Source organism: Mycteria americana, chromosome 7 (genome assembly GCF_035582795.1).
Source record: "Mycteria americana isolate JAX WOST 10 ecotype Jacksonville Zoo and Gardens chromosome 7, USCA_MyAme_1.0, whole genome shotgun sequence".
In the NCBI taxonomy this organism is placed as follows: domain Eukaryota; kingdom Metazoa; phylum Chordata; class Aves; order Ciconiiformes; family Ciconiidae; genus Mycteria; species Mycteria americana.
Genome location: NC_134371.1, coordinates 18122610 through 18149708, shown reverse-complemented (window position 1 = coordinate 18149708; position 27099 = coordinate 18122610). Strand labels below are relative to the sequence as shown.

The 27099-nt window shown below is 44.9% G+C and overlaps 2 protein-coding genes and 1 long non-coding RNA gene across 7 annotated transcripts in view; 1 reads left to right on the top strand and 2 right to left on the bottom strand.

Moving 5' to 3' along the window:
* Positions 1 to 7985: 7985 nt before the first annotated feature.
* On the bottom strand, positions 7986 to 12450 carry PAQR9 (progestin and adipoQ receptor family member 9). The gene has a single exon (XM_075509102.1). The coding sequence runs from the start codon at positions 12448 to 12450 to the stop codon at positions 11218 to 11220; it is 1233 nt and encodes a 410-aa protein (XP_075365217.1). The 3' UTR covers positions 7986 to 11217.
* Positions 12451 to 15184: 2734 nt separating this feature from the next.
* On the bottom strand, positions 15185 to 18827 carry LOC142413057 (uncharacterized). The gene is made up of 4 exons (XR_012776675.1): positions 18674 to 18827; positions 17885 to 17959; positions 17598 to 17792; positions 15185 to 15822 (listed from the first exon to the last, which is right to left on the bottom strand). It is a non-coding gene; the product is annotated as an uncharacterized LOC142413057 (long non-coding RNA).
* Positions 18828 to 22177: 3350 nt separating this feature from the next.
* Positions 22178 to 27099, top strand: part of U2SURP (U2 snRNP associated SURP domain containing) — a 46905-nt gene continuing 41983 nt past the window's right edge. For 4 of the 5 annotated variants that reach the window (XM_075507227.1, XM_075507226.1, XM_075507225.1 and 1 more), the window contains exon 1: positions 22178 to 22330. In XM_075507227.1, the coding sequence (XP_075363342.1) occupies positions 22286 to 22330 (45 nt within the window). In that variant the 5' untranslated portion in view covers positions 22178 to 22285. The remainder of the gene's footprint in view (positions 22331 to 27099) is intronic. The other variant, XM_075507224.1, reaches the window with a different exon arrangement.

Below are 27099 nucleotides of genomic sequence, written 5' to 3'. Positions count from 1 at the left end.
GTCCAGGGAAAACAGGGCAGTGGGCAGAGGCGCCTGGTGAGTCCTCCTCTGCTCCCCTCTGTGCTCTGCAAATGAGAAATACAGCAGCTAGCTGCCATGGAAAAAATGCGTCCTTGTTGGAGCCATACAGCTTCTCACCGGTCTTGCTGGAGGGACATCCCTGCACCCTGGGAGCGGTCTGCGCGCTCCTCCTGGCGGCTCTGCTGCCGAGCCTCTGGCCTGGCTGCCAGGCCAGCCCGCCAGACCTGCCGCCGTGCCGGCTGGCTTCCAAAAGTCACTGCAGACAGTTTGTTTTAAAATAGACCCTGTGCTACACCACACTTCATTTGATCTTCGCACACGCTACTATGCTACCGTTCAGTCTGTGCATTGACTGGGGCAGACAAAAAAAAAATGTGAATTAGCTGACATTTTTCAATATATGTGAATAATTTACTTTGTCTTTTTTTCATTGCAGGCTGCTGAAATATGAGGATTCAATCAAACTCTGAGATTCTAGAGTGCTGATGGCTGAGTTGGAAAACTGAGGTTTGTTTTCTTAAAACTGAGTAAGACCAAACCTTGTCTAGGAAACTCCTGCTGGTTGACCTCAGTGTCCTCCACAGGTCCGCTGGGCACAGACTAACGCTGCAAAACTTTCTTCTGAACAGCAGGCCTGAATCTCTTTATTCTGAGGTTCACTTGGCACAGCAGGCAGGCAGGGCTGTAATTGCCTGGTTCTCAGGCTGCTCTGACTCATGTTCATGGGGGCAACCCTGGTGGGATCATCGGGGACTATGTGCCACATATGGACTAGTCCAGCGTAGAGGAGATGTGCTGGGCCACTCTGCATTCCTGTTGCATCCTCTGTGCCAGTACTGGAGTGATGTGATTAGGGAATAAGTAGGGTCAAAGGGCTTTTTACCAGCCAGAATTATTGTCCAGCCTGTTTGTGCCTTCCAGGCAAAATGCAAAGGGAAGAGAATTGAGTCTGATGCTTGTTTGTGAATTTAGCTCATGAATCACTCATGAAGGGAACCTCACTACCACTAATCTATTAAAGTACACATGGGAAGTTTTCACCTTAGAGACTTAATTTACCAGCCTGTTTGTTGCAGATTGTTTCATTCATGAGAGACTGGGTGACTGAAATGGCTTTTAAAACAAAGAGTGTTTAATATTCAGTAATAAACTGGAAGTCACTCATGTCTGGGACATATCTGGCAGTTCTGCCCTGACACTGAAGCTAGAAATCATGACACTTCCAGAGCCTGAAACTCATAAATATTTGTTAGCTATATGTGCATATTTGGCTAATGAATAACATTCTTTGGGGTTCTTTAAAAGCATCAATAAACTGCATTTGATACTGCGAGGTGAACATCCGGTACTTTCTACAGAGGACTTGCACTCCGAGCCACAACTGCTGTAAAGGTGAGATGGCCAAATTCACTGTGGGTCTTCAGTAACTCTGCCTGGAGATAGTCACTGTGACTTCCGGAATAGAAAGCAGTGATTACGTCACTTGGTAATATTTGTAAGTCCACCAGTTCATTTGCTTTGTGCAAATCTATGTAACAAGTCTGCCAGCAAAGTCAAAATCAACAAATCTTTTCAACTCTACAAGATTAATTTTCTCCTTTTTTTCCTTTAATAAGGAAGACTTCTAAAATATCTTGTTGGTAACAGCTGGAGACCTCAGCCAAAGTATGTAGGGCGCTACCAGCTTTTTTATAAATGTCGCTGTCTGAACACATTTACCATGTAAGTAATTCAGCCTTATGTCTGAATACAGGAATATACTCACCACAGCTTAACTGTAATGGAGGTATGTACTATTTTCCATTTGTTATATCAATTCACTATATCATTTGGATTACTGATCCTCTCAGTAGAAGCAGACCCTAACATACACTGGCTGTATACTCCCTCTGAGGTGTTAGGGCTGCTGAGTGCTGAGTTAGCTGTGACTTTATGTGATCTTAATTATACAACCTGAATATTGCAGTTGAGCAGGTTTTCCACTCTTGTATATCCTCAATTCCCTACGTTTCACTGAAATCACTTAAGTCAAATTATTTGTTATTGCCCAAAGTACATCTGAACTTTAAAATAAAGGATATGGCATGCTTTTATTGGAGTGGAATACTTATAGTTTGAAGGAACATGCTCTATTGCTAGGGCCAAAGGTATTCTGCACAGAATATTTGGCTCCTGTGTTTAATCTTTGAGTTTATATAATACAGAAATAAACATTCTTTTTAACCCAGTTGGCTAGTGAATGTATTTTATAGTGCTCGGTGAGTCTGATCACTGTTCCAAACTGGTTTACTCCAAGCTGTGGTTTTCTACCAGACTACAAGAAACAATGTTTTGTTATTGTAATTGCTACAGTTGGAAAATTTGCAGGTTTATTTCATGACTAAGTTGGTGCATTTCTAGCTTTTACATATGTATTTTGCTCTTTGTTTTGTATTGAAATCTTTCAGACAACGGTCTGAAAGGAGAATGCTTTAAAGACTAAGGCACGGGAGGGAATGTGAATCTTGGGTGTGGGAGGGTAGGATACTGCCTTCGGGCTGAATGGCAGAATTTGCTGTGCCAGACTCTTGCTGGCAGCATTTCCCTGGCACTGCAGGCTCATTAGGGCTCTGCTTCTATAGCACACTTAAACATGAGGAAAAGTTAACCCCTGTGAATGAACAAATATAAACATATATTCATATTAAAGTTAAGCATGTGCTTATGAGCTTTGCTAAATTTGGGATAATAGAGAGCATGCCTGTGTGTACAAAGGTATTGGAGGAGCTGTCCCAGGGACCTGTTTACCTTTCACTCATTATTTATATTATTTCGGAGTGCTTCATATATTGCTGCTTGTTATCCACCCCATTGACATTTCATGGTTGTCTTTCCAAGTGCTGCTTAAAAGAAAAGCTGAGATTCTGGGACACTACTGTGTGCCAGTGATTGAATTCCATAGCCCCAGGACTGTGGATGCAGAGAGCCCAGCATATAAAGAAGGAAAAAGCAAGGTTTTTCTTCTTGCACAAGTGGCATTGCCCAATTCCTCAGGACATCAGAGGAGTGTGACAGAATAGATGTTTCCTAGCAAACAGAGGATAATAGATGAGAAGTATGCTTAACACCAAAAAAGAAGGAAAACTATATTTTCATATTTCATCAGTCAGGAGGGACACAAAAGGATTAAATCTTGGAGACAAGAGAGACTCAAATTAGAGAACTCTATAAAATTTTTGTTTACTCTCCAAAAAGATTGTGTGATATTGTTGTTGTCATTCTCCTGTAAGGCATATATTATATACCCAAAGGCTGTGCTCCCTGGCAAGAGAAATATTTCCAGCTCCCCACTAACAGAAGTGTACTGCCACTCTTGATAAGAAATCTGCCTTGTAATAGAGGGCTTTCTGGTGCAGAAGAGTGCATCTGCAGTGTCTGCCCCAGAGGCTCTCATTACTGAAACTAAGATTTAGCCTTAGCATTAATACTGATTTGCTTTTCATTTTTACCAGCTTTTTAATTTTTAATGAGTTTCATCTCCACTCACAGATTCTACTAACCATACATTATCCTACGATGCGAGAATAAAATCTGAAGGTTAAAGCTGTGTATCAGATGTCCCTTTGTTCCTCCACAAATACACTGTCCAGACTTTTAGGGCCATTTGTCAGAGAAGTGATGTCATGGTAACAAAATGTAGATTGCCTTCAGATTTCCAGTTGGTTATCAGAACAACTGTGGAGCCATCTCAGCTGAAGGCTGAGGTACTGACCTCAATAAATTACCTGTCCTAGCAGTGACTTCTGTTGCTTTCCATTCTGCTCAGTATTTTGCTACCCTTGCTAGCTCCATCAGTTTTGTGAGGTTTTCCTCCAGCATGTTCATGTCCAGCAGTGAGATCCAGAGCCTACTGATAACATTATGAAAAGCCTTAAATGTTAACAGCAGGATGCAGTCTTCTGAAGCATTTATTTGTAGGATGTAGTCTTTTGAAGCATCTGTTTGTGAGGTGGCAGTGGATGTTTTTGCTGGGCTCATCAAATACTTGAAGTCATTACCATATTTCAAATAGGATGTACAACCTCTGCAAATAAGAACGCTCAATAATTTTAAAACTTTCGAATTCTACAAACCTCAACTAGAAGATCCTACCGTTTTCCATTGTGTTCAGCCTTTTAACAGTATCAGGGGGTGCCTGCAATTATGTTGGGCTACATCGCGTCCTCCTGAATTTTGACACAGAAGGCTTAAAGCAGATACTTTATGTAATTGCAGTCCATTGAGTGCTTTTTGGTGCCTGACTTGGACTGAAAACAATATTCTGCCACTTGGAATGTTCCTAGTCTGCCAAATGGGAGACTTTATTTGATGCCAAATAGATCTCTTCATTTTGCAGTCAATATTTTGCTGTGATTTTTGACATAGTTGTTGCTACCAATTTCATGATTTTTCAGTGAGCACTGTAGGCAGAACACTGATCTCCTTATACATATTGATGAATTTTAATATAACAGGGATGCCTATCATTAATTAGTTAGCACAGATATTGGAGAACTAAAAAGGCAATGAAGTTATTTTATTGCTTTAAAATATAAAAGACAATAAAATGGCAACAATACTTTTGTTGTGGTATAGTGTTTTCAGAAATACCGGCACCACTATACAACAACTGGAAGTTCCTGTACTTGTGCTAACAACATCTGTGTTTGAAGACAGATAACTACATTCAACACATTTTTTATCCTACAGATGTCACAGTAATTTATATTAAGAAATGAAAAAACTTTATAAATGCATTTCTGCAAAACTGTACTCAGAATCAACTTTATTTATAGCTCACACCTTTTTTTGCTAAAAATGCATAGTCATTACATATACAGTAGTCAGCATCCAAAAGTGTACAAAGAGTAAATTTTCAAACCCTCCCAACAGAACCAAACAAAATTCACACTTTTTGTTCATTGCATGCACAGACCCTTAAATGTGATACCTCTTACTAAAGCGTGCTTGAATCTCTAGCAGACAGAATTGACTTGCTATAAACTGTTTCTCCATACTATTAACCCCCAGCTACAACCACAAATCCTAAGGCGTTCACATGAAATAACAAAGCCCTACTTCAGAATCCTCCATGTTCTGAGTATGGCCCAGGAAGCAATTGCCCTGAAAGCAGAAGTCTACTGGTGGTGTTTCCTTACCAGGAACTTTGAGCAAAAGCCTGCTTCCTTTGTCTTGGTCATTAATTTATTACTGAATTCAGTGGAATGAAGCAGCATCTGTCTAAGCAAGTTGTGAAAATAATTTAACTTTATTCCACACCCAGCTCCAAGACACTAAACATCTTGAATGGAGGTCTGTGTCTTTCAGTGCATGTGACACTTCCTCAGCATCTTACATCTCATCTGAGGAGAAGAGGGTAAAGTCTCAGCTCTAACTTGGGTGTTGGTTGTGTAGCCCTGACTTACAGATGTCTAACAGAAGCTAGGAATATACTCGGATAGGGTGAATTTCTAATGGTAGAGGCTTTGACTTAACGAACCACTCAAACCCTTTGATGTCTTTGTTGTCTTTCTTCTTGTCTCCACTATTGCTGCCAGTTAGAAAAGCTCTTAAAAACATTGTCCTCTACTCAGTGGTGCTGTTTATATCAGTCCTTCCAGGAGAAGGGCAGAGTGGGTTAGCAGGATGATTAGTCAGGGCTCCATGGCAAAGGAAGAGTACACATACGTGATAAGAAGATCCAAGTTCAGTTTTCACTCAAGAATAGGATTGGCTCCATGTTGTCGGTTTTGGGGAACGGGAGGGGAAAAGAGATAGTTGTTTGTCTGATCAATATAATTTTATGTTCCCAAATGATTACACATGTTTATTTAAAAGATTCATTTATTTAAGGTCTTTTTACTCTGATAAGAAGTAGCTTGAAGTAGGTTGAAATTCCCAATGGCGATCGAGACATAAACATAGTCTCACTGATGGGAAATCTTGCTCCATTTTTTCACAGTAACTGGAATAAAATCCATGGCTAAATGAACAACGAGGCCTGATGTCAGCATTACAATGCCCCTCAGTATAAGTCACCAGTGACAATTTCTGAAGAGAAGAGTACTTAACTCATGTATGTTTTCTCTTTACTCCTGACCCTTAAGCATTTAGTCAGCCTGTTTACTACTGCTTAGGTCTTGATTGCCCCCACCTGAAGCCAGTGGAAATTTTGCCATCAGCTCCGAAGGACACAGGATGTGAACCTCCTAGGGGTATGGCAATGACGAGGGTTTGTCCCAAGAGTTCATGATCTAGAAACGTTCATGTTCCTCTCCCTGTGAGATGAGGAGCTATGGAAAAATATAACATTCTTTCTGCCGGAGTTCAGTAATATTTCTTCTTAGCACCTAGGAGGGTCTTTGCATTTTTAAGTGCTTTACAAACATTAGCTAGTCTTCAGAGCAACCCTGCGAGGTAGGTAAGGTATATTCTCCCCATCTTACAGATGTGGAAACTGAGACACAGAGGGTCAAATTCAACCCTAGTACAATTCCAGTGTTTCACATGAATTAAATTCATTCAGAATGAACACAGTTTAAACAACTTGCCCTAGATTACAGAACAGGTAGTGGCAAAGCAGGGACAAGAACCCAGGAGTGCCTGACTTCTCAGCTTGTTACCAGCCACTTGGTCATTTTTACTCTCATAGGCAATGAAAACAGTATAATCTGGGCAATTACTACAAGTATGATTTGCTTCTGTAAGGCATGTGGATGGTAATCAACTGAGTTAAGTGCAATAATACTTTATGAATGTGCTGCCTCAGAGAGTTTAATTAAACATGAAGTAAAACTTTCATACTGTCATTTTCTGCAGGTGCACTGTTGACAAAAACCCAACATAGTAGCTGGATTCAGCAAATAAATAATAAGCACAACACTTGGACGACTAAGCAAAACTATCATTTTAGCAAAACCCAATACGTTTCTACTTTTAACTGCTAAATTTCTAAAAGTGCAGCATGCAGATGAAACCTTTCCCTTTGTTTCCAGGTTGCAGACTCCAGTCTTGCTAACAAAGCAGCTCAGAGCTGCACAGATATCCTGGATAGTGACATGCAAATGAATACACTGCAGAAGAAGAAATAGGGTATCGCCACAGAATACAGGATAATTACTACAGACCAGGTATATCAATCTTACACGAAGATGATCTTGAAGCTTACAGGTTACTCGGAAGTGCCCAGAAGCTAGGTTTATTGAATATATGCCAATGTGTAGACTGCAGTTCTAGGCACATGCTGATTGCAAAGAGGGGTGTTTGTGCCACCAACACTCTGGGAACTGGCCCCATCAACAGTCAGTTTACGTTGGCACAGGTATGTCAGTCTGAAGATCAGTGTTGGCCAAAGACGAAAAGACACATAGGCATCCCCTTGTGCTCCAGTCCTCACCTCGTCCCCCATCCCCACACAGGTTCTACCACAAAAGGCCTGAAAAGCCTTTTTGGTTTTAAAGATGAGCTGTGGAGTCCACAGTGTAGACCTTATGGCAGGTACCCAGGCAATAAAAACATTAGGACAGGTACTTATGCAAAAAAGTTTGTTTTCTAGGACGTCCTTATCCATCTAGTCTGCAGGTTAAACCTCCTGTCTAAGCTCTGGACATGCTTACGGATGTTCAGCCATGTGTGCTTTCACACCAAAAAGAGATCCTGCTCCCAAATCCTGACATTCACAACAACCAACAAGCCACACAAATCCTGACATTCACTTCTACACAAGCAAATTCAAGCACTATAATTATAGATATCTTGTTCCACTTTTAACCTCTTTAACTCAGTTTTGTTCTGTCCATATTTACGGAGACTGGCTATCGGACATGGCAAACGGAGCAATTACCTACATACATGTCCTTCACTGAATAAACACAGACACTCAGGTAGCATTTCCCTAGCTATTCTCCACACTCACTGTAACTTTTTAATTTGTAGCCACATTTTAAACAAACAGACAAACGAACAAACATACATTAATTAGAACTTGTAAAATCTAATCACATCTCCCTGTACCCATTCACTCCTGATTCATACAGCCTGCTTACAGTGGCTCAGAGAGCAGTACTTGCAACCAGCATTTACAAAAATTCAAGGAAGTGCTCAGGCCCATATACGTGCCTCAACGTTTTGCCAATAGAGACTTTTAAATGAAGCAATATTCTTAATATCAGAGCCAGGTACCAAATCTGCAGCGTGACTGGGTCTCACAGGCAACTCTTATAATGGCAGTAAGATTCCAGTAAAATTGCGGTTGGTTGCAATCCAACCTTTATACTGTTATCTGTCGTTGAGATATATATAGACGACCCTGTGTGGCCTAACTGCAAATATCAAATGTATTTTTACAAGTTAGCAACAGCCTTTTTTGACATTGCCTCTTGAGATGTCCTCTGCATTGTGACTGACAAGCACAAATATAATTCATTATACAGTATGCTTTAAAAGCCTTTTTTTACATTTGGCTTTTACTGTTGCTTGTTTCTGAGCTGTCTTCTAGTGCTGAGATTTGCTGTCCCTGGCCTTTTTGATTTCTTTCTTAGTTTTTAATTGCTGGTTGGACATGCTAGTGGCATCTCCCAGGCAAACCCTTTCTACATAATTAGTTTTGAAACTTGGATGAGTCATTGGGCTCTAACTACCATGCCTCTATTATTTTAACTTGAATACAGCACAGCTCAAAGATTTTGGCCTCTTTTTGCAGTTGTGGAAATTCATAGGATGACATCGTTGCAGGTCTTGATCCATTTGCTTTCTATTGAGAGTTTCCAGGGTTTTTTCACAATATAAAGCACATTTCAAAGCGTAACAGTGCTGTGAACCAGCCTCCTCTCCCAGTGGTGCAGATCATTTTCTGCTTTATTGGCAGCTGAATAAAGCAATGCCATATTTATGACAAGAGTTAATGAAAATATGTAAAATTAAAAATACTTCATGTAGTTTTCATTTTCTTTTAATGCAGGTTGGCAAATGAAAACAGAACACAGACAGTCACACAGGGCCATGCTGTTTTTTACGGCCCATCAGTGATAACTCAAGAGGCCACAGTTTGGGAACTGCTCTTTCAGAAAATTGTAGCCAATCTCTTTTAGAGACCATATGTGACCCTGCCACAAATTACACACTAGCAGAATTGTGGCTGGCAAAGAATACATATTTTTGTTAGGCCATTCTCATAATTCACTCAGAATTTAAAAGACCCAAACCATTACAGTTAAAATGGGTTGAGACAAAAGATAAAATGAAATGGGTGTAATTTTCGCTTATGCACTTTCATAGGAAAATCTTCACAAAGCTGACATTGGTACAGGACGTATCAATTATTGGTTTCTGTGATGATTCAGACCCATATTAAGGATTTGACCTCGTAATCCCTATAGTCCTTCCTATATTCCCGTTATAAACAAAGGGGCTTTGTCTTACAGAAGACGATGGGACTGGACTCGAAACATTTTCTTGGGGTTTGGATGTTACGTCCATGAAAATAGGAAAGACCCAAGCAGAAATGTATTTCCACAACAGGGGCAAAGAGGCTGAGTTAAAGAGCCACTACACTATTGTGCAGTATGACACTACCGTTTCCTAAGGAAGTACCACCCTTCTTTTTGAAAATGGGGTATACAAGCAGTTTCTCACCTGAACAGCAACTTGTAACCCCCTTGTGTAATATTATTGCATACTTGTTCTGTCAGACAAAATCAAAATGCATCTGTTTAAAATCTGCACATAGTTTACAAAAATGTCTCTTTATATATAGAGAGTAAATTCAATCTATAGTTAGCTGTTTGTCGTGTGAGAAGGATAACACCTGGGTTGCTGTGAAAAGATACTGCTTTGGAAAATATCTCATAATTCTTGTCTTTGAACTCCCCCAAAGCTTCTGAAAGAGGACTTCAAAACACCCAGCTGCAGCCACGACTAATCAAAATAGGAAAAGGTGGGGAATGATGAGAAAGTGCCAGTATCCAGCACTTGTAGAGCCAGATTTTAGGTCCTGAACTCAGATTCAGCAGTACCTTACTCTGCAACTAATTTTAGGATGGTAAATCTGACGGAGTGCTCTAATTAAAGAGCAGAAGAAACCAGTTCCATGTAATTCTTTAAAAGATCCAGAACGAGATCTCATGCATCAGTTACTCTCTTTACATCCACAGAACTCCCACCGTGCTTGGCAGGGGCTTATAGAAAGTCTGGCATCTGACTTTGACTCTAAAGGGCTGATTTGGGGGTGATTTACCAGGGAAGATAAAGGGGCCCCTTAGCAACCCCCTTAACACAACAGATGTTCCCAACGTGCTGGGGGAAGAGCCATGCCATTATGCAGTGCCCTTCGTCTCCCCCCGGCCCCACTCCAAACTGGTTTGACCCCTTTCTGGTTCAGTTATTTTACATATCCCTCTTTTATTTTAGTATCCGAGTGGCTACACCAACCACTCACTGCCTGTCTAATTAAAGCCTCTCCATCAACTGGTAATTCTGTAATAACTCACAGCTGTTTTTCCTCTCTCTGTTAAATCTATTGTTCCCTGGCTGAAAAGGCTGCAAGACCTTAAAAACTATAGATAGCTATTGATTTGTTTGCATTTAAAATCCAGTATGTGGCTGCAAAGGCCTGTTACAGTATCACAGAGGAAGATAAATGTCAGTGCATAATCCGCTAGGAAATTTCACACAGGAGTTGATTAAAAGTCTATGAGTAACCATTGCACAAGTGTCTTCAGGTGTATATATATATACACGTATATATGTAGCTAATAAATATATAGCTAGATATATAAATATATATGTATATACAGAGCTAGTTTAAACATAAATGTTACAAAATTAGTAAGTGGCATTCACAGTTCATGCATTCTTCCTAGTAGCAGAGCTAAATTATTTCAGCTTATACTCTAAGCAGCAACATACCAGTAAGCGTTTGCTTGCTTCCCCTGGTAACCTAGTAGTTTAAAGAGCATGAGCAGTTCCACCATGGTCATTTTCTCTGGCAACCCTCTGCGAAAGGGACCTGGCTCTTCCACAGGTGCGTTTCCCCAGGTTTCACAGCATCTTCAGGACATGGTGGGGCTGGTCTGAGGGTCACCAGTCTGAAGGTCACTGGCCTGAAGATCATCAGCCTGAGGGTCTCCAGCCCAAGGGTCGCTGGTATGGTGGTTGCTGTCCCAAGGGTCACTGGTCCAGCTAGTCCTGCTTGCAGAGGTCTGCGACGTTGAGGAACCTCTTAACAACCACAGCCAGGCAGAGCATCAGGAGCAGCATATACCCCACGGTGCCCAGGTAGGTGGGGGCAGCCAGGGGTGCCTTGAGGAACTCGGCCAGCCCGTCCTCCACGTAGTGCACCTGGTCATAGATGCTGAGGAAGGTGAAGATGTGGAAAAGCTGGTGGCTGTGCCCCACGATGTCGAAGAGCCCTGGCTGGATCCGCTCGGGGATTTTGCTGACGTTGAAGAAGGCGGCCACCAGCAGCCAGCAGTAGCGCCGGTAGAAGTAGACGAAGAGCGTGGGGTTGCGGGTGCGGAGGTCGAAGAGGAGGCTCTCCAGCATGATGGGGCAGGCCATGCTCAGCGGCATGGCGAAGACGAAGGTGCGCACGGCAAAGGGGTAGGCGCAGCAGGCGGCGCGGCTGCGGCAGCAGGCGGCCGTGCAACCCACGGCCAGCGCCAGGGCCACGGGCAGCACCAGGGCGCGGTAGGCCGCGATGGGCAGGCTGCAGTCCAGCTGCCAGCCCAGCCGCTGCTGCACGTAGCGGCTCATGGCGCTGGCATCCAGCAGGCTCAGCCCTGGCAGCAGGTAGTAGGAGTAGGCCACGGTGCTGGCAAAGCCGTAGTAGCTGATGGAGGCGTAGTCCAGGTAGAAGAAGGCGGCGCGGAGGCGCGGGGAGAGGCAGCTGAAGAGGTGGGCCGTGCAGCTCATGGCGAAGGTGAGCAGCACCCCCGAGGCATAGCACCAGAGGGGCAGCAGGGCCGGGTGGTGGAAGGGCACGTCCCCGGCGCCCCGCAGCAGCAGCAGCCGCCCGAAACGGCTAAGGAAGAGCAGCAGCGGGATGAAGTGGGTCCAGAAGTTGAGGGTCTCGTTGGTGGGCTGCAGCACCGAGGCCAGGCACTCCTGCGCCGAGCAGTGCAGCCGCCGGTAGCCCGAGAGGATGAAGCACTCCACGAAGTCTTCGGGCACCTCGTCCCACCGCAGCAGGGCGGCAGGGCGAGGAGGCGGCGCCGCCTCCTCCTTGTCTCCCTCGCCCGCCGGCATGCTGCTGCCCCCGCCGGCCCCGGGCCCCCCGGCCGCCCCCGGCCCGCCGCCCGCCGCCGCACCCCGCCGCCCGGGCGAGGTACAGCCGCTGCTCCCGCAGCCGCCGGCGGAGGAGCCGCGGTGGCTCTGCGCTTCGCCGCCGCCGCCGCCCCCGGCAGCATCACTCATTGCAGCAGGGGCAGTAGCGGCACCGCCGCAGCTCCTCCCGCCCCGCCGCCCGGCATCACGGTAACTGGAAACCGGCGGCGCATCCAGTGCTCCCGGGGAGCGGGGAGAGACGCCCCCGCTGCCTCGGGTAGGGTTTCCCGGGGAGGGAGGCGCCGGACACCCGAGCCGCCGTTAATGATTGATGCGGCCGCAGCGGGGGGGGCCGGGCCCGGGGGAGCCCCGCGCCCGCCCCAGCCGAGCCTCCCCGCAGCGAGGTCCCTGCGGCCGGACCCGGGCAGCGCAGACCCCTCAGGGCCCCTCTCCCGGGGCCCGGGGGTAGGGGCGGCCGGCACGGGGACAGGCGAGCAGACCCCCCCGCTTTGTACGGGGCCCTTCCCACGGCGGCGGTTGGGTGTAAAGAGCACAAAGGGGGCATGGGCATGGGCTGCCCTGCGCCGCGGCTGCGGCAGCGCGGGGGGCGAAAGCCCCGAGAAAGGGGAGGGTGACCCCGCGGGGTCGGGAGATCCCCAGCAGGAGGGACAGGCCTGGGAAATACCCCCAGACAGGGGCATCTGGCAGCTGGGTGGATTTCTGCCGTGTGTGCTTCAGTGAGGCCGCCTGAGACCTGGTTTCTTCGGTGACGTTATCTCATGCAATGAATGCAAACGTTATTTTAGGCTAAACGTTCCCGGCCGGGCTGGAAAGGGCGTACGTCGCGCTGACACATAGGGCACCCACCTTATCTCCGCGCTCCAAGAGGGGCGGCTGGGAGGGAGACTCGGTAACGGGCTGACAGTAGCTGCTCTGTGTTGATCCTTAGACAAATCCTACATCTATCGGCGGTGCCGTTATGCAAGCAGCACAGTTACATAATGGGAATCTAAAAATACAGGGAAAAGCACTGTATGCGTGTTACTGTACCTTAACGCGTCTAAAGTAAACAGAAGGCAGTGCGGAAAGGTAAGTAACTGTTGCAGGCGCAGGTAGGAGCCAGAGTAAGGAATTGCTCCCTGCTGTTTTGACGTGTTTGCTTTTTGTTTGTTTTCAGATGGTCTTAAACATCTGATAGCTCTGGGTTTTCAAATGTCTGTATTACATGGTGGTACTCAGATATATATGTATAGTCATACGGTATAAACCGAGGTCCAGTGGAATTAGGACACTCTGCCCAAAGATTTTATAAAACTCTTCTATTCAATAGCGAATCATGACAACATGCAAAATCTTCTGAACAAGGAGGTAATCAGAAATATGGTTTTAAAAATTGGCATGAAAAGTAGTAAAAAAGTGTTGCTGAAAGTGATTTTCAATGCATTTTTCATTACAGTGAAAATATTGATTTTATGGTACTGTCAAAAGTAGGGCAGAGTGGTGACACTCCTTATAATCTTTATAAAAAATACACAGGAGTTCTGCTAGGAAAATAAACACAACTGAGCAGTGCTGAAAAGCCAAGGGGAGGAGTAAAATATTAAACTGAGAGACCTATTTTTTAGATGACGGGCCTAACGTGCTCTGATGCCCATGTGTTTTAGAGGGCAACAGGGTAGGTGGGAGTGCCTGGTGGCATGCAGGGCCATACCAACCAGGCACCCCTTGAGGAGTGACTGACAGCGGGCTCTGCATAATCTGCCTGCAGTGAGCCTCAGCTGCACCAGGAGCGAGCAGGGCCCCGCTCACTGTGAGCTCTGCAGTGTGTGATTTAGGGAGAAGAAAGGCTCTTTGGGATTAAACGAAAACTGCTCAGCCTCTGGTAGAGGTCACGATTCTAATGGGGCTGCTCTGTACTAGAGAGGCCGCCCTGAAGAAGAGACAGGCCAGATGCTGGATCATTTGCTGCATCAGCATAGATGCACCTGGTGGTGAGGGGGCTGTTAGAGGATACCTGCTCACACCACACCACACCATACTATGCATGCAGGCGCTCCTCAGTAGGGCTCTGGTGATCGTTTCTCCCAGCCCCTAAGTGATACTTCCATTTATGGTCGTGAGTGCCATTGCAGGCCCTAGGGAAGAGGACTGAAGTGACCATGATCTTCAGTCTCCCTCGTCAAGGTTAGATAAGGAGAGGTGGTTGACTGCAATCTGGTTTTAGACCTGCACTAAAGAGCCTGTTGGAAAGCCACCAGCAGCTGTTGCAACAGATGGTGTCTAAAGAACAACAGCATCCGCCACTGATTGGGAACTGCTGGCCTTGCAGCGGCAGCAGGGCTTGTTCAACACGTTCTGACTTTCCTACAACCTCCAGACTTTCAGGGATGTGGGAGGCATTCAGCCCTTGCCTCCCACTTGCCTCAGGGAGTACTGGGGTATCACCTGGCTTCCTGGGAGAGACACCCACTGGGTTTGTTTTCATGGGGGGCAGCCCAGGCGGGGAGGAGCAGCTGGGGTTTGTTTGTGCTTCAAGACTGACACAGTCCCGGTGGCCACTGGACTGTCTGGGTATTGGTGGAGATAGGCACTAACACTGCAGAGAAAATAAATGTCCAGAAGTTTCTCCCTACTACTGATGTCTTCCTGTAATATTTTAAGATGTCTTAAAATAATATTTAGGGGGATGGGGGCTTTCTGTTTTGCAGAGCCGAGAATCACTTGAGAGACTCGTACATACCGGCTCCTCTGGAGGAAGCACAGGCCCATGGTAGCTAGTTTTGTTTGCTTTGTCCCTGGTGGGTTTACCTGTTAACACTGTGCTACAGATAAATACAAGCGGTGTAAAATAAATACCCGTTTTCTTTTCTCTGCCTCTGTGGAGATCCGGCTTTGGCTTGTCCCAGGTGCTCTGCTGATGTCACACACGCATAACCTGGGTCTCCTTGTCTGGCCAGAAAGTGCCACAGAGATCTCAGAGCTTCTAAAGATCACAGTTCACATCATTTCCAAGTGACAGCAATGTAGCTTTAGCAGCCACATTAATGAAACTCATTACTAATGATCTGGTTCTTCTGCTTTTTTCCAAGACTGCCTCCTCACAGGGAAGAATGGTCTCTGAGGACAGATTGGGCTTTCATAAAGCCAACTGCATACATCTTACATTGAGTTAATTATTCTGTTCCCAAGCCAGATGTGGAGTAGTGTACTGGGAACCTTACAATTTAAGGCACTTACAACGTCAAAATAGCCTCTTATTCATATGTAGTCCATCAAGGATATTATGACATGACTATTATGTGGTAGGCAAGGGAAAATCAGGGCATTTGAAGGTCACAGAGAGGAGTCCACATAATGTAGTGCATGAAGAGGCCTCAGTGCATTTCTCTAAACCAGAGTTTATATTTAGAAGGGCATGGTCAGCATATACCAGGGTTTCTTCTAGCATGTGTAGAATTTTCTGCAGGCTTTCTCTCCAAATAACCTTTGAGAAGACTCTTAAAACACTGATGAAGGCGCTGCCTAATGAGGTAAGTAATGGAAGATAATGTTAATCAGTGCTGGCTGAAGACTCAAAGAAAAAGATGTGCCAAAATACCAAATGTGGGTTTGTTTCTATATTATACTTTTGTTTTATTCATTGTTGAAGTCCTTTCACAAGGTATTATTTTTTCTGAAATATCAAAAGCCCTGTAAGATATTCGGAATTACTTCAACCCTCCCCAATAAAATTATGCCTTTTAGTTAGGAAAAAACCGCCTAATTTCATATTTTGCACTCTTAACATACTCAGCACACTAGGGAAGAGGTTGTACTTAGCCCTCCTATTATCCATTGCCTTTCTGAGTGAGTAAAGAAACTAACTTAAATGTGCCACTAGAGAGAAAGTCCTCTTGTGAACAAGCAATGGTGGTGTTTGGAAGATTTAAGATGCTTTTGAAGATATATGTTCAACCCACTCACACTGGCAAACATCAATCTTAAGAGCTCTTGCTTGACATAATCCTTTACCATACAACTCTGTCTCTCACTTCCATTTCTTTTTTCCTTTCTATATTTTCACCTTGAAGACAAATTTTACCAATTTCTTTCTTAATAAGAAGTTTTACCTGAGTAAAAACATTTAACCTCTTTGTTTGCTCTGGATTTCTATCCTTCTTCACTAAAATCTCTTTAGTAAATCTGATTCTGTTCTGACATCTTATGTGGAACCCCACTGACCATGAGTGAGGGTAGAATTTGGCTCTATTTATTTAAGAAGAGTAGGTGTTAAAGAACGAGAGGCTTTAGCCTCATCTAACTTTGTCTGATGGAGCTCACCCTTGCAGTTTCTCTGGGAGAACATCTTAACAGGTACAGACATACAAACATGGTCCTTTTGTTCTGTGTGATTTTTTTATCCTTTCTCAAGTGTGTATCAATCTCATGAAAATAATGTCTTGATGGGTAACTTTCTACTGCAGCAATTATGATCTTTTGTAATAACTGAGTAGGCACAGTGCTTTGATCTAATATTGAAGAGATTAACTTGCTTTTAGAGATTCTACCCCACTATCTTTTTCAGACTGGATAAACAGGAATTCTTGCATAATTTTCTCTTTCTGGAGTTACTAACTGGGGACAATTATACTTTATAAACATAATTCCTTAGTAAATAAAAGTGAAAGTGGTACTTGTATTTTAAAGCCTCACTTGGAGGTGAGAAAAGCTAGATATGGTAAAGGAAATAACACTAACTGACACCATCATGGTTGCATAGCAATGTTCATTTTAACCTCTCTTTCACCAGGAGCTTCTGATTTTCTGCCCTCTTTACCTTCAAGTTGAATCTTTTCAGGTTTGTGCTCTTTATGCTTTAAAAACCAGCAATAAAACCAATCTGAAATAATTTGAAAAAACTGTAAACACAGCAAACTAGGAAAAAAACACTTCACATTTTATGAAAATTTCTTTGAATATTTGGTTGTCTTTTTTAAGTTCCTGTTTTTGAAAGATTAGGGGTAGAACTTGTGTTTTTTCTGGGCAGCAGCAAATCTGAACATAAGTATTGCAGTGAAACCAGTTTCACTGTGATGAAGAATAGCATATTGGGTGTATGTATGTTTCATATATGTTTTCTGTGGTCAGAATCCACCACTGTCCCACCTACCAGGGGCTCACAGCAAGAACAAAGTACAACTTGTCCTTTGCACAGGTTGCAGGACTGAACCCTCACTTACAAACTGCACGGCTAAGGAAATTGTTTTGTTTGTATGTGCTAAGTGACAGTGTTTGCCAGAGCACAAATTGCTACTCACTGTTAGTAAGCTGAAAGGAGACACTCAGTATGGACAAAGGAAAGATTGCTGTTGTACTCATCCTGAACTTCCATGCTTCTAAACAGCTGATAAATTTGCACATCTGGATTCCAGCCACGTAGACTAATTCTCTCTGACAAGAAGCTGCAGGAGAACTTTTGGAATTAAGCCTTCAATTGATACTTGCACTAATGCCTGGAAAATACACCACAAATTACCGACCTTTCTCAGCCAGACAGCACAAGTCAGATGTTGCCCCTGTGACTGGTCTGCATAATGGGCCTCACTGCTTGAAGAGTTCCGGGGGGAGAAAGAACCCAGGTTCCCTGATAAGACACGTGTCCCAGGAGAGCAGCAGGGTCCTGGAAGGGAAAGTGGCTGCTGAATGGCAGGACTAGAGCAGGACTCACAGCTGAGAGAAGGTAGGGCACTGGCACCGAGAAGTGGAGCAACACAGAGACGGCTCCAGCCAGGAGACAGAGAGCAGACAGTGCAGTAGCAACAAGTCCGGGCTGCTGGGATCCTCGGAACCAAACTGCCTTCTCCCAGCCACCCTCTCTGGCTCTTTTTTGTTATTCTGGGCGTCCCTGCTAAAGCATCTCAGTTCAGCCCAGTGGCTCCTAGCAGCCCAGGCTACCTGTGCCCCGGCTGTGCCTGCTGCCTGCTTCTCATCTCATCTCTGCCCTGCTCTCCTCCTATGCTGCACACCCACAGCTTCCTAGCAACGCACAAGTACACGGGGGAGCGTGCATCTACCTATTTTGAGAATCCTTGCCTAGTGGTTTTCAGTCTTAGGGTGGGAGGAGGTGGAGGGTGGAATAAGGGAAAAGAAGCTGGAAGATTGCTGCCTAAGCAATGGGGAACAGCACACACAGCCTGTGTCTTTAGGGATCCATTGAGCCACTACTGAGAGCATGAAATGACTCACAGAGTTAGAAACCTGTACACCCAGCAGCTACACTTCTGTCCTACTCCTGATCTGCCCACCTTGTGCCCTCAAACGTGCTTCCTTTGCTACAGGGTAGGGAACTTCTGAAACACCTTAAATCCTTCCTCTCCCCTTCCTTCACACCTACCTTTGCAGAAGGATTGCAGCAGTTCAGCTGTGCTCTGGCCTGGGGTGAGAGCAAGGGAGAGATCTCCTGTGAAAGTGGGGAAAAAACAGCCAGAAAGACAAGGGTAATGCACCGCAGCGTGTGGTTGACTTAATGTAGCTTAGTGTTAATTATTTATGATAATTCATTATTTTCCCTAGTATATTGCCTAATGATATCTGTCATTGTAACAACAGTTAATAAGCAACTCCCAGGTCTGCATGCAACCAGACCTACTGCATTATAATGAAAAATGTCTAATATTTCCTTTTTAATATTATTATTAGCGTACCCCTTTCAGCATTAATTCTCCATAGATTTCTGCATCTCCCTGTTTCCTTTCCTTCCCTCTCTCCTCCCTCCCCTTTCTCTCCCATTAAGCCCAAGACACTGACATGTGTTGTCATTCACTAACTGTACACGAGTGCTACTGTACTATTGCAATGTGTTATAAATAGCACAGATTCAGCAGTACAATTCATTCTGAAAAATTATCTTTAGAGATGACCTTTGAAACTTTATCTTTCCTGGTTTTCACAGTATGCTCTGGATCATGATGCTCTTAATTTGGTGCAGTTTATTAATTACAAAAGAGCGTAGAGACTGAGCAGTAAGCAGAGGATTTAAAAAATGAGGTGGATAATTAAAAAGGATTAATGAGGTGGATTAAATAAAGGGATTGAGGCCAAATGGAGCACAAATTTTCTAACCATTAGTGGCCCGAAAACTCTAGCATCCAAGGGCATGTTCCTCTTTCCAGCTAGATGTTTGCTTTTTATCCAGAAGTGTCAGTCTTTCTTTCATACCAGGTTTATTAATGTAGTCCCAGGAGAGCTGAGCACCATCTAGTGTCTCCTCCTGTGGCCCTAAGTGCCCCTTCTATCTAGTACAAGTTCCCCAGCTGGTTTGCTTCCAACTCATTGCTGCACCTGTTTCCACTACCGTGTTAAAAAAATCCAAAAGCAGATCATGGATGACACTAATCCTCTGCCTCTGCAAGCTGGTGAAGTGGTTCTCAAGAAAACAGTGAGAAAGATGGGGGAAGAGAAGGACTTGACTTGGATTCTGAAGCAGTAAGATCCTGCCTAATTCATCTCTAAAGCTCCTTGGCCAACACCATTTCTTCCTGTGGAAGGGCTCCTCTATGGGCAAGTTTGGAGCTCAACAAATCCTAAAGACTGATGGAATTGTCCTCAAATCCTGCTCTCAAGGGGTGGGGTGTCCACAGAAACCTGTGCAGGTGGTTGCAGAAATGGAGAGCTGTCCTCCAGAGCAGAAGGTGAGATCCTAGATAGTAAGGTACTGTGTCAGCTGTAGGTATAGCAAACGCTTATTGTTGTAATTGCTTATTGCTGGAGGGAGCTCAGTAAACATCTGATGTCTCTTGATCCTTAGCCAGAAAATTTTTGCATGGTTATTTTGCAAATGGTGGAAGGAGTCTTGAAAAGCAGGGAGAAATGCGTATTTCTGCCACATGACCGTTCTCTGTCTACCTCGCCTTTTTCTTAGTTGCAGCAGTGCTGTCTGGCCAACCACTTATTTTATTGCAGCGTAAACCAATTTGCATCTACAGAATGATTATTATTATTATTATTATTTTGCTATTTTTTGTGTGACTTGAGAAATAGAAATCATGTAATGTAGTAAATTTAACCTAAGGTGTGCCGAGGGGTAGAGCTGGGGAGCAGCCGCCTGAGTGGGGCAGGGGCGGGTGGTGCCTGGTGCCTGGAGTCCTGGGCACATGGCCAGGGCGGGCAGCATTTCCCCAGCTCTCCACTATCCCTGTGAAGCTGCTGTTCACAGGAGGAACAAGAAATGGTTGTAGTTTTTTACTTTTGTCTGCGCTGCTGGTCTTGCATATTGATCCATGTTTTCCAGCTTTGAGGGATACTTTGCTCCTTTTCTCCAACTCCCAAGTGACTGTTCATTTTCATAACGCTGTAGTGTTACTTTCACTAACCAACCTACTTGACAGCCGGCATCAAGACCTGTACTGTGACAGTAGCCATGACAAGACTCATGGCTAAACCTTCACCCTAAAGATAGCTACTGGCAGAGTAACACGCTCTTGTCAGACCATCTCCCTGCACAGCTGGATGCACACCTGCAGCAGCCGAGGTTTCCTGAGGGTTTTGCCCTCCTCTAAACTTCCAGTCCTCTCCAGTTGCCCCTGCCCTTCTCACCCTCTCCTTTTGCTTTCTTTTTGCCTCTTTTGGAGGCTCCCACTTCATCCTCTGTTGACAAATGTGGTTATTAGCATAGGCCTTGCTCCCTCCTGTCGCTCACAGGGCAGTGGGTGTTGGGAGTTGGTGGATTTAAAGCCTTCATTCAGTTCTGTGTATCTACTGTCTTTGTCTTAAGTATTATCTCAACCCCAGCATCTTCCACATTATGATGAAAATCCATAAAAGCACAGGAATGCAAGACTCATGATAAATGTAACGTGACCTCTGGCTATGATCCCTAGTTAAGCAACGTTCAATAAAGAAAGTTGCTGTGGTGGTGTGCTATCAAACCCAATAACGGAGGATTTGCTGTACTATCCTTTTCACTATTTATTCCTGAGCTTTTCTTGATTTGATGTAACATTTCGATGTTGTTCAAAACAGCATTCTTCCTATTTCACTTTGCTAGATGTTTAGGGGCAAGCCCTGCCTCCAGATTGTATGACCATGTACTGCTCAGTGTCAATGGACATGGATGAGGAGGGCTGTGCAGAACAGCCGAAGCACAGGACTCTACAGCTGCACAACACACCATCGGTCCTGCCCAGCCTGATCCTGTGTGAGGCCTTCCCGCCTAAAACACGTTTTGGGCCCTTGGTGTGCACCAAGAGCACTCGGAGCACTTCCACACTGCAGGACACGCAGACCACCCACCCTGTGGGCCTTCCCGGTGCCCTCAGCCGAGTCCTGCGATGGCTCTACTCATCCCACCTGAGCTGTTCCCAACTGTCACCTGCTAATGTCTTGTAGGAAAACATCCGGTGATTAAAAAAGGCGCTGTATGATCTGTACGGTCCTCTCCCCTCCGAGGGGCTCAGGCAACGCGGGTCAATGCTATGTCTGAACGCCAACCCCTCACGTTAGGGTTTGTTCCTGCGGGACAGTGTCCTTCACACGGGTGGGAGAAGCGCCGGTGCCTCCTCACAGCGCAGCGCTCGGCAGCACGGCCCGTGCCCGCGCCGTGCCCCAGGCCGGCCGCCGAGGGACCGAGGGGTGCCGGGCGGGCGCGGGCTCCCGCCGCTGGCTGCCTGTCGCTGCCTGCCTTTCCGCAGCTGGCTGCTAGGCAGATTTGGGTTGCCTAGCGACTTCATTTGGGTTTTCTTCTGCTCATGTGAGAGCAGGAGACCCGGGAGGCACACAGACACCGCCCGAGGCAGAGGGCTGCGGGCGAGGCGGGGCAGGCCGGGCGGCACACCGGCAGGGCGGCGCCCCGCCTCTCCGCTGAGGAGAGGATACGGGGCCAGGCCCCGCCCGGGCGGAGGCCGCCCCATCGGTGGCTCGGCCATCGGCTTCACGCCCTCCGCTCGCGGGCTCGGTGGGATCGGCGCTCGCTTCCTCGCCGCCAGGGCTGAGCGAGGGGAGAGGCAAGATGGCGGACAAGGCGCCCAGCGGCTCGCAGAAAGCCAGTGGGAAGGTGAGGCCGTTCCGCGGGGCGGTAAGCGGCCCGCCGGCCCGCTCCGCCGCCGGGGGGCACGGCCGCCGCCTGCCGGCGCGGCGGCGGGGCCCGGGAGTGGCGGGGCGGCGACGCGCGGGCGGCGCGGCCTGGTCCGTCACTGCTCTCTGCCCGGGGTGACTGCGGGCCCCGGGAGGGGGTGGGGAGGCGGGAAGGGGGCGGCGCGGGGGTCCTGGGCCTCTCGCGGGACATCCCCACGCCCCCGGACTGCCCTGGGCCCGACTCTGTCCTGGGCCGGCGGCAGCGGCCTTCTCGCGTCCCCGTGTCCCCGGCGGAGGGATGCGTGGGCGGGCGGGGCGGGAGAGTGGGGGCCTGGTGGAGCGCGCTGTAACCGCAGGCGCGGGTCGTCCTGTTCTAACCGGCGCATCCCCGGTTTCGGATGCGGACGGTTGGTTAATGCCCCAGCCTTATCCCTGCCCGTGTACGTGTTTAATCTGGCTCGTGCTGGGAGTCCTCATCCCCCCGTGGGCTGAAGCCCGCGTGGGGTTAGTTTCCAACTTGGGAGTGTGAAGGAAAACGATAATTTGTAGATCGAGTCTCCTCTTTTGATTTGCGATGAAATTACAAATTTTACAAAATCACCATGGCGTTCCCCGCTCTTTTCGCTGTACCCGCGCTACTTCCTGTAATTGTTGTTTGTTGGATTTGCAGACCAGAAGTCCAGGTAGTGCAGGAGTTCTGGCAAACTTGTCCAGAGCTGTGCGCTGGCACCAGCGCCTGGCTGGCTGCGGGTAATAACAGCACAGAGCTGCCTGCTCTCTAAGCATCCCCTCTTGCCAAGAGAGTAGAGGGTAAGATGTTTTGGGGGATGCACTGGCAGCTGATGGTTTGAGGATTAGCGATTAGTGGCATTCCCTTTTACTCAGGTTTGTTGCAGGTTTTAGGGCAGAAATAGATAAATCTTCCAGGTTTTGGTGTGGGGGTTTTTTGTTTTTCTCGTTTTTTTTGTGTGTGTGTTTTTTGTTTGGTTTTTTGGGTTTTGTTTTTTTTGTGTGAATGTGTACATCACTCAAGTGAGAAGCCCCATTTTGTCTCGGGAATTTCCAGTGCTTTATAGATTAATAACTTTTACCCATTTTTGTATTCAGCTAAAACAGGATATTTTTTTTTTTTTTGCTGCTAGGAAACTAGCTGAAATGCAGTTACTGAGAACCTTTGCATGTTTACCCAGTTGGTGTTTTTAGTGTAGGAGAGTTTTATTTTTGTTTCCCTTTTATGATCTATTCCAAATATTGCCAGGAAACATTTTTTTGGATCTTGCCTTTGGCTTGGAACTGCAAGTAAGAGCTGGACAGAAAACTTTAGTAGTAAAGTAGGTCTTAATTGATGGAGAATGGCTTCCAGAGAATAAGACATTTTGGGATTTCAAGTATAATTAGACATAGAATAATAATTTAATTATTTATCACTGCAACCAATAACATGGTACACAAAACCAACCCAGATGTGATCTCTTTCTTTTCAGAGTTACATCATAGGCTTTTTTGTTTTGTTGTTTACTATTTCTGTACTGATTATATTATTTTTTTAATATAATAATTTATAAGAATTGTTTAGTGTCCTAGATCTCAGTTCTGCAGAGGTATGTGTGGACACTTAACTCTTCATACTAAGTCATCCATCCCATTGAAGTCAGTGGGACTACTAGAGAATGTAAAGTCAAACGTGCATTAGTCTGTGGAGGCCTGTTGAGGAGGTCCTGTATCTTGCCGTCTTTGTGCAGTTCCTCCTCACCCCTCAATTTCACATTACTCTAGACGTATATGCTGTGTTTCCAGTAGTCTTTTCCCCATGCTTTACATTCTACATCTTACTTGTTTTGTATTGTCAATATTATTCTATATGCCAAAGAAAATGGGGATAGTACATACCTGGATCCATGAGAATGTTTTTGTTTAAAAGTGAAATAAAATAAGACATGCCTAGCTCTTGGGATTTATTTCCTTCAACCTCAACTTTCTTTGGGGGGTGGGGTGTATGTGGTGTCTTTTTTTTGTCATTTCATTAACGTTTGTGATATGTATATCCATAGAGATACTTTTCAGGTGTCTGCAGAAAGCATGACATAATGGTACTGAAGTTAGTAACAGTCTTATTTTTTGTAATTAATTTATTCATGCAAGGATAAAAATGTGTATTTTTAGGTGAGCCTGTATGAAAATGCTTATGGTTTAACAACCTAAGCAAATAACCATTTTGCTCAATTTCTTAAAGTGATTATTTATCAAAGATTTTTTTTTTTTTAATCATTTTAAGATTCATTTACTTACATATCAAAATTGAAGTTTTAGGGTCCATTTCTTTTGGTGTATTGTATTTGCAAGTTAAAAGAATAATTGTACTTGCAAAACAAATATGTCTCGTAGACTCCATAGGATATGTTTCAGTGGCAATTCCAAGATGTGCCTTTGCTGGCTTCTAGCCTACCTCCTGGGAAGACACAGTGACATTTTATTTTCTGTGTTCTGTGAAAAGCTGTGGCCTAGTAGTTGAAGGCTTTAACACGTACAGCAAGATATGGTTTCTCCCCTTCAGAACGGGTGGTGTTCTTCGGTCTTAGTGTCTGAGTACTGATTTTGAACATCTAGCCGGTTATTTTGTTTTATAGTATACAATCAAGCTTATTTCGGTCGGGCATTATCTGTTTGATTCGCTGTTTGAAAACCATCTCTGGAGATGGTACAGGTCCAGGAGCACCCGTTGCCTGTGTCGCTGTGGTGGTAGCTGCTTTTTATGATACTGTCAGCTTATAAATAAGTTTGGGAGTCTCCGATGTCAAATGAGTTGCAAAAGCATCATCTATTCCTTTGTCACTTTGAGATTAGGATAGCAAGATATGTGCTTGAGATTTCCAGAAATCTAAATAGGAAAGAAGGACAAAATTAAGGAAGAGAAAATAGAGATTGCCCAACACTGCACAGGAGTTCAGTGTAGGATATGATTCTGAAATGGCAGATACTGATTATGTTCAGTTATTATCTTGATGTAATGAAATATTAGCTGCTCAATGACTCTGACTCTGCCATTTTCTTATTTTATCTTCTGAGAATAGAGACTATATTGCATGTGCACTGCTTTTACATCTAATACTGTACAGTTTTGGTACCGTGTGGCAGAAGAGATTATCCACCTGGACCATGCTGTAGTTTTCCCTTTTTCATGCTAAAAAATGTTTTAAGAACATTCCTTAATCTTAAATGCATTTCTCAGGTTTTTGAGTAAGTTATGTGTTAATTAAATGTTGAAGAACAGTGGTTACTTGCTTGTGAATGGACAGCTTTCCTTGGTAAGTTAAAGTGTATGAAGAGCAGCAATGTAAAATCTGTATGTGTGGTGAATTTCAGTTAGATGTAGCATTCTGCAGGATGGTGAAACTCATGATCTTTAACTTTCCCTGTATTGTTGCTCAACTGGTGACCAGGAGCAGGAGAGGCATAAGTGCATTCCTCTGTTGATGGAAACATAAAAGGAGGTGTCCTTCTCATTTCCTCTCTAGCAGTGGAAAGTTAAATGTTGGCAGCTCCTGTTCATCTGAGTTTAAGGTTATAATGGAATAGCATTCCTTGCAAGTACTTTGGAGAAAACTATTTTTCATTTACTTTTCTGTCTGCAAGTGATATCTATTTAAATAGTGAATAATATTAATATGCACTATTCCAGTAAATGTAAAGAGTAAATAGATTAGCTATAAAATAATTCACAGGTGTTTGCAAGCATGTGTTTTCTGGACAGTTTGATAGAGGAAGGAAGAATAAAAAAGACAAGTTGGGCTGGAAACCTCCCTGCCTTTGCTGGATGTTAACATCTTAAATTAAGCTGTCATTCCATTTGCTTTTCATTGGTATCAATGCTGACGCAAACCAGTCCCAGCCCTAGCTACTTTTTCCCCTCTTCAAACATTGTCCTCTTTAGTTGATTTGGCATGAATTTGGGGGTGGGGGGTAGGGGTGAGCCTGGTATGAGTTGGAAACTGGTTTGGCTGAACCTCCCCAACTCTCTCTTTCCTAGGTGATCAGTTAGATTGGGAAAAGTGATCTAGTTCATTGTGACCAGTATGGGGGCAGAATCAATGGAAGGTGTTGAAACAGGGCACGAGTGTCTTACACCAGAGTTTCTTGTAAACACTTTACCCTGAAGCTATTAATTTTTGCAAGGGCAGGGCTTTTATTTATGCTTAAGTTGTAGCCATTACAGTTGGAAAAATAACATTCAGCATTTGGAAGGCCACAGATTGTCTCCTGGGTTTTATTGGCAGCTTTTGTGCTCTTTGTTGTTTTACTAAATGGCATCAGTATTAATTAAAAAAAAATATGTTTGCTTATGTTATACAGCGTATTTTAAATATTTGTGAAATAATGATCATGTCAGTTTTACCCAGAGATTGTTAAATTTGGAGAAACTGTGAAGAGCTGGGTTTGCGGGCACTTGCACTGCTGACAGGAAGGAAGATTAGGGAGAGCAGTCATTTCTTCTCTGTTTTCTTTGGAAACTGCCACGAAGCTGGAAGAAAATTTAAACATCAGAATGTGAGAGAGGGCTCTCTGCTTTGGCTTTCTGATAGGAATTTGTCATAAATCTCATTTGTATGGTCCTTTGAAGATATTTTTTTTTTTTTTTTCCGAAGGTTGAGTAAACTTGGCTAGACTCAGTAATAGAGCTTTGAGTGACCTGACCTCCAAGATTGTGGTTTGACAGGGCCGTATTTTACTGGAATGCCATTTCAGCAGCCT